General features: G+C 39.4%; 1 protein-coding gene across 7 annotated transcripts in view; it reads left to right on the top strand.

Moving 5' to 3' along the window:
• Positions 1 to 15,057, top strand: part of TNRC6B (trinucleotide repeat containing adaptor 6B) — a 158,616-nt gene that overhangs the window by 126,826 nt on the left and 16,733 nt on the right. For 5 of the 7 annotated variants that reach the window (XM_073000133.2, XM_073000136.2, XM_073000134.2 and 2 more), the window contains 7 exons: positions 2,077 to 2,122; positions 2,924 to 3,072; positions 7,704 to 7,874; positions 8,467 to 8,592; positions 12,918 to 13,049; positions 13,694 to 13,810; positions 14,460 to 14,631. In XM_073000133.2, coding sequence (XP_072856234.2) covers positions 2,077 to 2,122; positions 2,924 to 3,072; positions 7,704 to 7,874; positions 8,467 to 8,592; positions 12,918 to 13,049; positions 13,694 to 13,810; positions 14,460 to 14,631 — 913 coding nt within the window. The remainder of the gene's footprint in view (positions 1 to 2,076; positions 2,123 to 2,923; positions 3,073 to 7,703; positions 7,875 to 8,466; positions 8,593 to 12,917; positions 13,050 to 13,693; positions 13,811 to 14,459; positions 14,632 to 15,057) is intronic. The other 2 variants (XM_078376142.1, XM_073000137.2) reach the window with 1 other exon arrangement.

Below are 15,057 nucleotides of genomic sequence, written 5' to 3'. Positions count from 1 at the left end.
TGAAAGTTAGAAAAGAAATATTGAAAACAAATAATTTTACGGAGGTATGGAATGGTTTCCTAACACATATATTTGTTGGAGGAGGAAGGTTATACCCTAACACAAGAATCGTCATATTTCTCAAGAGAGATGGAGCATGCAATATAATTTTTAAGAAGTTCTGAAGTTGATGGGAGACACTATTTATTTTGAGTAATGATTGTACAGTGGGGTCTTGACTTGAGAACTTAATCCGTATTGGAAGGCGGTTCTCAAGTCAAAAAGTTCTCAGGTCAAATCTGCATTTCCCATAGGAATGCATTGAGAACCATTTGATCCGTATCTGCTCTTTTCCGTCCATAGAAACTAATGGGAAGCTGCTATTCCGCCTTCGACCACTAGAGGGGGATATTTTGTTTCTTTTTTTCTTAGGTCAAGAAAGGTTCAGGGAAGGCAGGGAAAATACAGTCCAGGCAGTACAGTACCAGGCAGTCTGAAGACTGTCTCCCAATCCACTCTCTAAATGCTGGGAGGAGTGAGGAAGCAGACAGGCACCCTTTTCACTGGCCAACAGTTAACTGAAAGTTCAGATTTAAATAATTAGACAAAAAATGAGGGTCGTTTTATACGTGGAAGGCAGCCGCTTTTCCCTGCCTTTTGTAAAGCTACTGTATGGGGCTTAGCAAAAAGGAAGGAAAGGCTCGCTTCGGGTAAAGCATCCATGGAAGAGCTACACGATCTCAGCCCTTTGATCCTGAAGCCCTTTCATGGCTGCTTTATCCACTTCTTAAGCCCTGCTTAGCAAAAAGGAAGGGAAGGTTCGCTTCGGGTAATGTAGCCGTGAAAGGACTGCAGGATTGCAGCCCTTTGATCCTGAAGGGCCACGTTTGTGCAGCCTTTATCCAAAGGGAGCCGTCTCTTTCTTTTTGCTAAGCCCTGTGGTTTCGCAAAAGGCAAGGAAAACTGCCGGTCAAAGGGAGCCCTTTGATCCCTCCTTTTCTCTTCCTTTTGCTAAGCTCCGTGCCTTAGCAAAAGGAAAGGAAATGCAGGGATCAAATTTTCTAATTTGGGGTTAGAAAAGGGGGGGTTCATCTTATACATTGGGTCATCTTATAAACGGAAAAATACGCTAAGTTTTGTTTCTTTTATTTTAATAAAAATTTAAAATAATTAATTTAAAAATCATCCAGATTTCAACCCTTAAAGGCTTAGATTCTCAAGCTCTGGCTTCTCCTGGATTCAAGGTAACCTAGGGAGTCTCTGGTTGTGGTGTCTCAGGGTAATATGTCTTTTGAGATTACTGCACATGGATTACTCCTTGGTGGCACCTTAGTTTTGGGGTCCCTTTTCTCTTAGAAATCTCATTGGTTGGCTTGTACACTCTTATCTTCTATATGCTAGGTAAAACCAGATTTATTTGTTCAAGCTTTCTGGAAAAAGCAAATGTTTAATTTGCCTTTTACTGCTGCTTTATTTTAAATAGTGTGTATTGAATTTTAACAGACATTTGTCTTTTTTTTAAAATTGATACTTCTAATTTGTGGTTTTAAATATTAGTAATCTGTTATTTTAAAGGTGCTGTTTCATAGATTATTAGCAGCAGACCAGTTATTATGATTTCTAATTATAATTTATAATTTTATTTTATAATTTATAATTAAATTGGCTCCAGTATCAAAATATTCAGTTGAACAGTTATACCTTTTCAGAGGCATGAGAACATCCTGTCCCAAATTGCTAACTGAAGAATTACTTGGCAGCATATTTTATGGCTAGATCTTTCTTAAGGATGAAGTAACGTTCTGGCTGCTCTTCTCAGAATGTAATCCGTAGAGTACAGAAACATAAGGACAGGGGTTCATTTACTGAGCAGCTGTCAAGCTATCGTTTTCTTGTTGTCTGTACAGTCAATAGTAACTACAGTAAATTATGTTCAATCTTAATTCAGTGCTTCACTTTGTAGGTGTTAGATTGACTCTTCAGTCTCATCAATGAATGTATTTCAATTCTGATTTTAACTCCTTTTAACTTATACTTCTTTCCAAAGTTGTCTCAACCTAGAGTCCTCAACAACTAATACGTATTTCTCTTTTACAGAATCAAACTGAGGACACTCCAGGCAATAAGATGGATTTACCAGTAGGTATGTACATAATATGGCAAGGACCAAGTCTGAGTTCTTCCATTATGATAGGCATAACTTTTTAAGCAGTATCACTGATCAGCATAGTGCTTCCTTTTGTTAAGACTTAAAGAGTTATAAAGAAAGGAGAGGAAGGGGTGAGAGCTTGGTTCCAAAGTCTGTGCATTAATAAACCCACTATCCTTGCACAAAGTTGTGATAACCTCCAGTTCATAAAGAAAACTCCCAGCTAGCATTGGCACAGAAACAGGAAGCTTGGACAAAGCTAGTCCTAGCTAGTCCTCAAATCCTTCCAGTACAGGTCTCTCTCCCAAGTAGCCACTAATAATTACCACAAACTAATAATTCCCAAGGAGTCTGTAAGGTGTCCACCTGCCAGGTAGAACTCCCAGAACGGAGAATTATTGGTTTTGTAGTCCAAAAAAAAAACACCCTAAAATTCCATCCCTAGGACCTAATACCTAGGTGAAGAAATGGCATTTGGCTAGTTGTAGTATGTAGAGAAAATATTTCTAAGGCGCTGCCTCTGTATTTTGTAGCAAAGTATGGTAAGCATACACATACCCCAAACAACTCCCACAAAGCTTTATATATACTGATATTGACAAATCTCTGTGGGATTGTAGCAGCTTGGAGGTTATATAGCCAGGTTCATCAATAAATCCTGTTCTATTTTCAAGCTGTTAGGAAAACTGTGATTATACATTTTGTGTGCCCCTCTTATTGGTAAGAGCAAGTATGACTCTCACAAGCACAGCAGCAAATTGTATAGATCCGTTCATTCTTATTTTTTTCTGTCAGGTGGTCTCCAGGATAAGAAGTTTGAAGTGGATAAACGAGGCATGAATCTTGGGGATTTTAATGATATCATGAGAAAAGGTCGATCTGGTTTTCGTCCTCCAAATTCCAAAGATATGGGAACCCCAGATGGCGGGCCTTACTTTGAAAAGGTGAGACATAATAATCTGGTAAGAATTTATTGTCATTGCTACTGTTTTTTTCTAAATATGATTTTAGCATTCCACTGGTTTATGAAAATAGCATTTTTAGTACAAGAAATTGGGGGAAAGAATTCTTACAGGAAGTAAATAGAAGGAAATCTGGTGACTAACTGAATTTATGGGTAGTCTATGGCAATTATTAGTATACTTGAAAAATATTTTTCTTGATCTTTTCTTAATAATGTATGTTGTTTTAAAAATGTAATTGAATATATCATATTTTCTACATCTTCTCCAAACACACTGTGACTCTGATATGAAAACTTGCTTGCTTGAGGCGTATGTACAGTATGTGTTCTTGTTACAACAATGTTTCCATTATATGTTAATCACAGATTATATTCATTTATTTTTAATCTCCCTGAGATTCAATCTTCCTGTGTCTTTTGTTATGTATGTCACAATCTCCCTGTGTCTTTTGTTATATATGTCATGTAGAAGCGCAGTCTGGAAATCTTGCAGTTCTATCTCTGTCGCTAACATATATTGTGTCAAGACTTATATTACAAAACTTACTGTTTCCACCTCTCTCAACCATTTTTTATCATACTGTATGTATAAAGAGGCCCAGTGAACAAACAGATGTAGAATGAGTTGAGAATCTTGTTCAGTTTCATTTCTTGTTTGGAATCCATGGAATTAAAAGAAGCCAATGACCTTTTCTAGACGGACAGTGTCCAGGGGTTGTCAGGGTAATTCCTGCAATGGTAGTGCTTCCATCAGTAGACTCAGGTTGTTATGTTCCTGTATATAGCAAATTTCCACATCATCTTTGTTTTCTTACATTTTTCTTCATTGCTATTTTGTTTTGTTCCTTATTTTAGTCCGGTCTGTCACATTTTTTGACATTATCTCTTCTCAAGCCTATGTGCATGTAAATACAATGGATCTGTGTTTTCAGTACACCATGGATGCATATATAAAATTATTACTTTAGATTAGACACAAACATTGCCCAAATCTTCACCAACTGGTGTTGTCCATGTGCATTGGACTGCAACTTCTAGCTAGTAGTGAGAGTTGTAGCCTGTCATATCAGGGAAGTAGAAGGTTAATAAAAGTTGTTTTAAGGGAGAACACTTCTTGAGGTTCCACGTTTTCTTTGTAAATATATTTTTTATATATAAGTATTTCACCTGGAATGGTAAAGCCATGGTTCCCTGGAATCCTGACTTTTTTGTTCACAAGTGGCAGTGCTCATGTATGCAGGCCATTTATTCAGAAATCAAAAGCTTAATATGTCTAGACCAGGGCTATTTACTGGCTTGGCTCTGCCAAGAAAGCAAGGAATCATAAGCCCATCAATACTGATGTGTGATTTCAGCTTGTAGCAGGTAGAGCAAGCTGGGAGTTCTGGTTCAGATGGCTTGCTAAGCTTTTGATTTCTGGGTAATTTAGTTGCTTTAACAGCCAGGAGACCAAGTGAGTGTGAAAGGGCTGCATGCATAAGCATGGGCATTTTAAGTGGAATTTCAGCTTACTGTTCTGTGTAAATAGAGCCAGTGAGGACACTAGAGTGATCATTTAATTGTTGCTGTCATAGCAGTTACCCTGATACCAATGCCTTTTTAGATCTGTCAAGGCCTGGGTAGAGTAATAGCGACTAGTGAACATTTGAAGGAGTGGTCTATTCTGCAACTGTAGTCCTGAATGCCCAATGTGAATTGGTACATCTTGCCTCTTTTGTGCTCACTTAATACTTTCTCTACAATGTATGAATGTGGATATTTAATTTTTGGCTTCCGTGGTGAAGGAAAGAGTGACATACTGATTATTTGGGCTACTGTTTTAATATATTAGTACACTCTTCCATCCTGTAACTATGAGTGGGTTCCTGTATATAAAAACACACTTTCTTTATCCTTTGGAATTTAGGTTACCAGATAGGTGCCCATGCAGACATTCCTTAATGCTGGGAAGACACTTAACTATAACAGGGTATGTGTTGTCTCCACTTCTTAAGGTAGCCATGATTACTGTGAAGGAGACTGGCATACTTACTGCTAAGTGAGTTCAGTATTTTAATCTCCTATAGACCAAACTGCAGCGTCATTGGAATGATCCTACCACCTCATCATGCAAATAATTGTTCTACTTATGTCCTCTTATTCCAGTTTCACTACTAGCCTGCAACATCTTCTGTAGAAATTTTGCCATCTTCTACTACAGTTCCTTAACATCTATAACCAATTACTTGCTCACAAGTAGCTGGCTTCCTTCCAGTGCATCATTATTCTTCCTCTTTTTCCAGTGCTGCCAGTTACACCATCTTTGTTAACTGTCACTGGCTCAGACTACATAATTATCTTCAGAAGTACCACAGTATCTTCATGAAAGGGAATATTTTGATTCAAATACAGTTCTGAATCTTTTAGTGACACAAGACATTTGACTTTATTCCAAACAAATACTGTGGATGAAACAATCACTCAGTCTCAAAAGTCACCTTGAGGTGGACAAGGAAACAAGACTATCATCCAAGAGAAAGAGTGTTAAGATATAGGTCTGTCTTGATCCTGAAGAACTACTGTATCTTGAATCTGATTGCTTTATTTAATGGAGTCTTGGTTCTCACCGATCTTTCTATACCTTCTAGCCTTGACTTCATGACTTAATATTCATCTTCTTGTCTGAAGACTGGAAAGCCTTACAGACCTTGGGACTTGGAGCCAAGCACCCCCATTGTCTCTTTATCTGCTTTGCCCTGTTGATCTGCCTGTGTAGGTGTGGAGGAGACCCTGGAAAAGAGAATTCTGGTTGTTCTGGAGAAGCTAGCTTATGTGATGTTGTTTCTAGACATTCTTGTTCAAGGGCTTTGGATAGCAAGGGTTTCCTGACTTTCAGAAAAGTCAGGGGGCTTTTGCTGTTGGGGCTTATGTCCAGGACCTTTGGGACTGGTCATCATTGACCCTGTGGCCAACTCCCTGGCTACAGCTCAGACACACACACCCTTTTCATTCTTTTGAGAACACTAGGCCCTCCAATATCTGATACTTATTATGTCTGACACCTCTGCTAGCTTTAGCTGGCTGGCAGTTTCAGTGTTCAGACTCCAGTTTCACGTTTTCATGACAGATGCATTCCAATACAATTAATTGGGCTTGGGTTATATTCAGATAGAGAGACCATGTTAGATTAAATGCAAAGTGAATTTTCAGAATGTCAGACTGCTAAAAAAAAATCATGTGCCTTAGAGACGTACAATCTGTGGTGTAGTTCAGCTCTTTTGAAAAATCATTTTGGAATTACGAAACCTAGTCAACAGCTACAGCATTATTCCCCTTTTCATAAATTTATTAGGAATTAAAGTCCACATTTTCTCTGAAGATCTGGACAAAAGTATTTCCAAAAAAAAGTTAAGAATCCTTAGTACAATTGTTGAAGCAAGCTAGCATATTTAAGGTCCGACATATCCTGTCTGTTTGGCCTTCTAATCTTCTGAAACGTGTGTCTGGAATCCTGTAATATGAACAGAGTATTTGTTAGTCTGATTTTTCTATGTTCAAACAATTCCATCAAGCATACAATTCAAAGTTGTTCGAGTATCTTTGTATTCGGCATATCTTTCTTTGACTTCTGATTGCTGTTTGAGCTGTTTATTCTCTAGCAGCTGGATAAGTAGTACACTGCAGCAACTAACTGCTTTTAAAGGATAGAGCTAAATTCAAAACTTCAATTAGTCTGAAAGAGGAGAAAGGAAACATTCCCCTCCCTCCCCCAGCTACTTTTGTCACAGAGCATAATGTTTATTCTTACAAAAGAGAAACTAAGAGTAAGCAAACGTAACTTTAGCTTAGTTAACATCTAGGCAGGATAGAATTTTATCATTCAAAGCAGGCAGTTCCAGTTTCCAGGTAAAAGCAACAAATAGTCAACAAAAAGTGGCTCATTTTTTCTTATGTTTTTTCTCTCTCCTCAGAGAGCAAAGACTTCCAGCATTTCACATGTGCTTCATAGGCTAGAGCTAAGATAGGAAACAGATGTGGGATGTTAACCTAAGGAAAGGAATACTTATTTGTTTCGTTCTTTAAAAAAAATTTCAGTGACAACATGTAAACTATGCAATTACGCACATTGTCTGCTTCTTAAAGAGATATGTGCATGTTGATGTCACTACATACTGCTTTCGTAGTGCACTGAATGAAAAATCCAAACCTTCACTTTGTCAAGAAGCATGTATTACCATTTGGGAGGTGCTAAGAAGCATTTTTCCTTACTTGGCCACGCTGATCCACTTAAAGCTACTCTGTGCATTAATCAGTTGTAACTATTCTGCAGAGAAAAAGAATTTGTCAGTAAGAGTAGCGTCTCATGCTTGCAGGTTAGGTGAAGAAAATCACTTCCATAAGTAGGGTAATATTAGCTGTGGAAAAGGGGTTTGAACGATTGAATTGTATGTTTTTTTCTGTCTCCTTTTAGGCCACATCTCCAAAGTAAGTAGTGTAGTTTGTTGGAATTTGTCCTTTTAATGGTTGAAAGCATACCAGTTTTACATTCTTGGGCACTCACAGTCACTTTCTCTTCTTGCATTCTGTTGCTTCACTAACCAACTCCTGCTGATTGGCTAACTACTGCTTCAGCTGACTTTGCCTTTCTCCAATCAAGATGGGTGCCTTGGGGATGAGGCTCCCTGCTCTCCCTTCTCCCCTTCTCCCAACTACAAGCTATCTCCCTCTGGTTCCACACTACCCAACGTCTGCCTTGGGGCAATCGGCTCAGGGCTCAACCCCCCAAACTTCGCTGCTAGACAAGTAAGAAGATCATATTCTTGGTTATATTACTGCTTGGCTACACCTATCCTTAGTCCTAGACAACTTTTTTTCTTTTTCTCAATCATTTTGATTGAAAGATAATTTGTTCTTGGAAATATATTGAAATAACTGAATCTCAAATGCAGGAGGTCATCAGAGCATGTCTTTCTCTGTCTCTCACTCTCAGTTTCCTGTAGTCATTCAATATGTGGCTTGCGTTACTTTAGTATCTTGCTAACACATCACAGCAGTCTCTCTGAATCTATCTTTTCAAGAAAGTTTATTAATTGAGCAGGCAGAGTTATTGGAATACATTGCACAAAGGACCACTTTCCTCTCTTTGCTAAAAATCTATTATGACACTGAAAATTCACATTTAAATCTGTGCCAGAAGGTATTTGTCTGGATTTTATGTCATAATTTCTGTTTCTTAAAGAATTGTTTATGAAATCAAATCCCTTAGGGAAAAAAGGTTGGAAAAATGCTTAAGAGAAGAATCTAGGTGAAATAATTATGATTGGGGTTGTCAAGAAGTAAAATTAACTCCATTTTACAGCTAGTGTATTTAAAAACCATGTGTCTTTGTTTCTAGGGTGGCAATCAAGGTCTGTTTGGAAACAGCACAGCACAATCGAGAGGAATGCACCCACCAGTGCAACCACTAAATCCTTCTCCCAATATCCGGGCACAAGTGCCTCCCCAATTTCTTTCTCCCCAGGTAAGCCATTTAGAAGTTTAACAGTAAATTCTATTTTGTTTTTATAAAATTTAGCAACATAATCAACATTATTAGACAGCAGCACTTTAATGTCACTTTCCCCATGCAAGTGATAACACCGTCTGGGCAGGCGATGTTCCTTTTCACATGTAGGCTCTACATGCAAGCAGCATCCTAGATTTTCTAGGGTTCTTGTTTGCATCTAGTCTCTGTGAACAGGAATAGTTTATCTTCAGCTTGGGGCAGGGCAAGGCCCTTCCTTTTCATAATGTTGGATTCTATGACTGAATTTATTCCGGGGCAGTTGGTTGATGTTGGTTGTATTGTTGCTGAATAAGGCAGTAGTTTTTTGCCCCCACCCCCACATATGGTGCTGCACCTGAGAAGATCCCAAAGTCAACTTTCTTGGAAGTTCTGACTTGAAAATTCTGAAAAACATTTCCCATCTCCTTTTCCGCAGCCATGTATTTGGATGGCTTCAGGGTGCAGATACAAGGTGCAGATACAGTGTATTTCTAAGTATTTTTTTCTGAGCAAGAAGGAGTTGTCTTCATTTACATTTCCTTTTGTTCGTAGTCTTGTTGTTGAATTCTGATTGTTAGAAGTGGTCACCTTTCTGTTTGCTGATCTCCTGAAGACTTGAGTGTCTTCTGTCTCCAGTCACATCAGCCACAGCCAACACTTTGCAGACTGAACCAGACCCAGCATTGTTATAAAAGCCCTCAACATCAACTCTTACTCAGCAAGAAAAGTTGGGCTCGTTGCTGATGACCTCAGTATAAATACAGAATGTGGGCAAGTCAAATGGTGACCAGCCTTTGGAACAGCCTTAAAGAAAGAAAAAGACATTTCATTCAACAGTAACTTCTTCAACATTTTGATGAGAGAAAGTGCAAAAAAATTCCTTCTGTGCCACCAAAGAAGCTTGCTCTTCATGCCATCCCTAATAGCCCTCTCAGTAGTCCTTCCTTGAGCTCAGTATTGGAGGATGAAATTCAAGAATAAGGATCTTTGCTCATGCTGGCCCAGCCATACATTACTGAGAGTGCAGGATTCCTGGCCTGAGGAGCACCCACTTGGGGGCACGCTGATATGACAACCTCAAGGCCCTTGGCACCATCATCATAATGGATATCTAGAGAGAAACATGACACTTGGTATTCCAGTCCTTGATACTTGCATGAAGCATCCTCAGTACTATGCTTGTAAGGTATTCACTGTTGATACAGATCTTCAAGGGTGAAATATTACCAACATTCCTTACCACTGGAGTTTTAGATAGTATGGAAGAATGCACATGTCATTTCTGCAGACATGGCCAATGATATTAGTGTCAAACTTGATATCACCTCTACTGTCCATTGTTTTCACCCAGCCAGCCAAACTCACTACATTTTTTCCTTGGTTATGGGATTGACAACTGCTTTATCACCCCCAGGTGCTTCAGGATTGCAGCTGGTGTTCATGCTGATTCAGCTAACACTTCCTGTACTGGCAACAGTGTTCGATGCTGGGCTGTCTGGTCAGTCTTCACTGTTGGGTGATGACTCTGATGGCAATTCCTAGGGAATGCCTCAGTCAAAGTCTAAATGGATAGCATCTTTACAGAATTCAGGAACAATAATGCAAATAGCTGTTCCAGCATCCAGTACTGAACTTGGTCATTGTTGCTTCTTTGACAGAAAATAAGTCATTGTTGTCCTTACCTGAAAAAGAACATAGGAGGCTTGATTTAATGGGGAACAACACCTACTCAACAAAAGGTTTAGCAACAACGATAACCAATCCTCTTTTAGACCTTCAAGATATCAGTGCCTATATTACCACAAAACATTTTTGCTTGGTGAGCCTGACTGATTGTCTTCCTCTCCTAAGGGAAGACAGTTGGTTTATGATAGACTTGAAAAATGCCTAGTCCATATCATCATTCAACTCTCCCATTGAAAATATCTCAGGTTTACCCTGGAAAAGAACTGTTTTTAATCATGGGGGTTTCTCCTTCATCCTCTCAGCAGCTCTGAAGAGTATGGCAATAGTGATGGCAACCTGGGGATACAAGGCATACTTCTTTTTCCTTACACAAGACTGGCTGGTTGTGATTCATAAGGGGTCTCACCTACAATATCTCATAAATACTCCTACTAAAACATTTCATCAAAGTGGGCCTCTGCATCAGTCTGAAAAAGTCATACCTATCACCCTTTCAAGACAATAGTTTCATAGGAGCAAGACTGCAGTCCAACAAAGTGTTAGCCATGGTACTGGATGATCAAGAAAATAATAGCTTTAGTGAAGGACATTACCAAGCACCATACTGGAAGACTATGTCTTACAGTTGTTTGTAGTCAATGATTTTCATGTTCTCATTTGCCAGGTTTCATGTGAGACAGACTACAACCCAGCCGTTCATTCAAAATGAGCATGGCTTTTGATGTCATCAGGGGTCTGTATGTCTTGGTGTTGGTGGGCCAGAAGTCAGAATTTGCTTCTTGCTTTTTCTGCTCAGCCAGTCATCAACCTCATAACTAGCGAGCCCAGCGGAATCCTTAGAGCCCATTGCCTGCAACACAACATTCTGGGTCACTGGTCTCAGAGAGAGGCGAAACATCAGATCAGTCTTCTAGAAGTGTTGACAGTGTTCAACATGTGCAAAGCCTTTCACAGAATACTTACTGTGTTTCCATAGTGCAGATTGCTTCTGACGTCATTACTACCACGGTGTGGTATGTTAATAAGTAAAGAAATACCAGATCCAGGAATCTTACGGACCTGGCAATGTGTCTCTACCACTTAGGTATCCTCTCCAATATCTTCCTTCTAGACACCATATTTCTGACACTACAGCTAGGGTGAGTCGCTGAACATCAAGACCAAAATAATCCATAGTGTGATATTCCCAGTAATTATATGTAGATGTGAAAGCTGGACACTGGAGAAGGCTGACTGTGGAAAAAAGTGATTCAAAACATGACATTGGACAGCTATGTGGATGTTCTGGACTATGAGAAAACCTGCTAAGTGGGTCCTGAATCAAATCAAGCCTGAACTCTTTATCAAAGCAAAAATAATTAAACGTACATTGTTATATTTGGGAATATCTTGCGAAAACAAGACTCGGTGAAAGAGACATCAGTGGTGGAAAATCTGAAGGAAGCAGAAGAAGAGGAAGACTGAATATGAAAAAGATCAACTCAGTAAAGGAAACTGTGACTTAAATATGCAAGACTTGAGCAAGCCTATTAATAATTTGAGTTGGAAGGGGTCTATAAGATCATCAAGTCCAGCCCCCTGCTCAGTGCAGGAAACTGGTTGCATAAATCAAATACAAATTAATAACACTTAAGAATATGTTTTGTTGCTTCTGAGGGCAGGACATTATTTGAGAAATAATGAATTATAATAGTAAAGAGTTGAACTAAAGGAAAATTTTAAAACACACAAATCTTGTATCTATTAAAAGCCACTTCTCTAGGAGCCAGTCATTTGCCAAAAAGCCTCTGTGTGTGAGTATGTGTGTACAGTCCATGTGTACATAGACACACACAAATATGTGTGCATGCACATCATGATGTACATCTCCCTCTCCACCTCTGGAGAGACTTACTTACAAACCAAAGCAGTGTTACAGGTCATTGAAATTGAATATGTCAGCTTCAGAAATTGTATTTATTTTCCACACTAAAATATTTTCAACATGTTTGTAAATGTTTGTAAAACTTACACAAACCAAAAACACTAATTTGTCAAGTACTTCACCCCCCACATTTTTCAGTGTCTTCTGTAAGATGGGTTTTCCTTATAATTCTTATTTCCTGTATACTGTATTTGATTATGTTTTGAGGAATGTGAAATACACTTCCCAGTATGACTCATGACATCTCCTAGGGCCTGTTACCTCCTCATTCCACTGTGGCTGATGGCTTCCAGTCTTTACCTTGACAGCCCTGTTGAATTGGTGACTCTGCTTTCTCTCCCCATCCCTCCTCAGAGAAAAAGTGCAAGAATGTGTGTGTGCAGGAGGATGTTGATGATGAGAGGAAGAAAGAGATATGTGGGGGGGGGGGTGACATGACTCTGGCACTAACCACCACTGAGCTGGGTGGCTCCAAAGGGAATATCATCCCTCAATTGGAAACCGGTGCTTCATCATCCGTCCATTATGATTAAGAACTGATGTACATTTAAATTTCATTTAGCAATAGCTATAGCTGTATCATTTAGAAACCAAAATAACTTGGGTTTTGGATTAATTTTTGTTTGAAGACATTTTTATAATTTTGCAACCTTCTTGCTTGAAACAATGTGTTTTTATTAAATTTGTACAGGTGTCTGCCTCAATGCTCAAGCAGTTTCCTAACAGTGGTCTGAACCCAGGTCTTTTCAATATGGGGCCCCAGCTTTCTCCTCAACAGATTGCTATGTTGAGTCAACTTCCACAGATTCCCCAGTTTCAGCTTGTAAGTAGTTACAGCAACAGATTGTTCTTTTTAAAAATATTTCACTGCTGCTTTTATAGATTTGTTTTATCAAGGAAAACATGTGTTGCATTCTCTAGTGAGGTCTACACACATAAGTTTTTTTTGGGGGGGGGGCGTGGGGAGGGAACTTTCCAGTTTCTAAATAACCCAGTTTAGACAAGATAGTTGTGTGCTGATATTTCTAATGACTTGCATGATTGTGTAAACTACCCTGTAAAAATACCAATTCTGATTCACTGAATATTGTTTCTTAACATGCGAGTTCTTGCTGGTAAAGGTAAAGGTTCCCCTTGACAATTTTTGTCCAGTTGTGTTCAACTCTAGAGGGCGGTGCTCATCCCCATTTCCAAGCCATAGAGCCAGCATTTGTCTGAAGACAGTGGTCACATGGCCAGTGCAACTTAGACACGGAACGCTGTTACCTTTCCACCGAAGTGGTCCCTATTTATCTACTTGCATTTGCATGCTTCGAACCGCTTGGTTGGCGGGAGCTGGGACAAGCAACGGGAGCTCGCTCCGTTGCGTGGATTCGATCTTATGACTGCTTGGTCTTCTGACCCTGCAGCACAGGCTTCTGCGGTTTAGCCCGCAGCGCCACCACCTTTCCTTTATTTACCTTACAGGCTTGTCAGCTCCTCTTGCAGCAGCAGCAGCAGCAACAGCAGCAGCAGCAACAGCAACAACTGTTACAGAATCAGAGAAAGATTTCCCAAGCTGTACGACAACAGCAAGAGCAACAGGTACAGCATTTCATTAGTAATGTGCTTTCATTGTGGTGTAGTGCATAGGGTAATGGACTAGGACTCAGGAGGGCCAGATTCAAATCCCTGCTCAGAAATGGAAGCTCATTGGGAGCGTGGAAATGGTAAAACCACTCCTTAAATATCTCACTTACTTACAGTGGGGTCTCGACTTACGAACGGCTCGACATACGAATGTTTCGACTTACGAACCGCTCTCATAGGAATATATGGACTTGACTTACGAACTTAGATTCGAATTACGAACTCTTTTTTTCCTTTTTTTAAAAGCTACGTCATCTTAGGTTAAAAGGAAAAAAGAAAAAATATCCCCCTCTAGTGGCAGAAGGCGGAATAGCAGCTTCCCATTAGTTTCTATGGACAAAAGAGCAGATACGGATTAAATGGTTTTCAATGCATTCCTATGGGAAATGAAAATTCGACTTACGAACTTTTCAACCTGAGAACTGCCTTCCAATACGGATTAAGTTCGTAAGTCGAGACCCCACTTTGAAAGCTCTATTAGGGTTGCTGTTAGTCATTTCCAACTTGAAGGTGCATAATAATAACATGGTTTGTTACAGTGACTCCTACTGGTGTTTTAGGAAGATGTTACTGAAACTTGGTTACTTAATTTCCTTGACTGTAGCTTGCCCGCATGGTGAGTGCCCTTCAGCAGCAGCAAAGGCAACCTGGCATGAAACATTCTCCGTCACATCCAGTTGGGTCTAAGCCACATTTAGACAGCATTGTGACTGGAGGTCTCAATGTTGGTCTCTCAGATATATCAACCAAAGGACAAATTCCTGGATATAGTTCAGGTAAGCACTGAAAATAACTATTAATATGATAGCGACTTTGCCTTCTTGTACACTACGAATCTATATGCCAGTATCAAACACTTGGTTTGTGTTTGCTGAAACTACTTGGCTGCTTAATAATTTCATAACTGTGTTAGATATGCCAGACCAACTCTATAGTGGCCCAGGAATTATGCTCGTTTTGCTTGAAAGCCAAGTCAGGAAACAATCTAGTGATACTTAAGTTATTGGTTGAGATCTTTCTGCTCTCAAAAGACATTTCAATTGTCTTTCCATGTAACATTAAAACTATTAACATATAATGGATTCAAAGAATGAGTTTGACTAAATTCAAGATGGGTATACCCCTGGACAGTTGTAAGGGTCTTGTATAAAGGCACTGCAGACTCTCTGGAAGAGTACAGTGGTGCCCCACTTAACGATTAC

Source organism: Pogona vitticeps, chromosome 5 (assembly GCF_051106095.1).
Source record: "Pogona vitticeps strain Pit_001003342236 chromosome 5, PviZW2.1, whole genome shotgun sequence".
Lineage (NCBI taxonomy): Eukaryota > Metazoa > Chordata > Lepidosauria > Squamata > Agamidae > Pogona > Pogona vitticeps.
The sequence above is the reverse complement of the archived record's forward strand: the minus strand, read 5'-3'. Positions and strand labels throughout refer to the sequence as shown.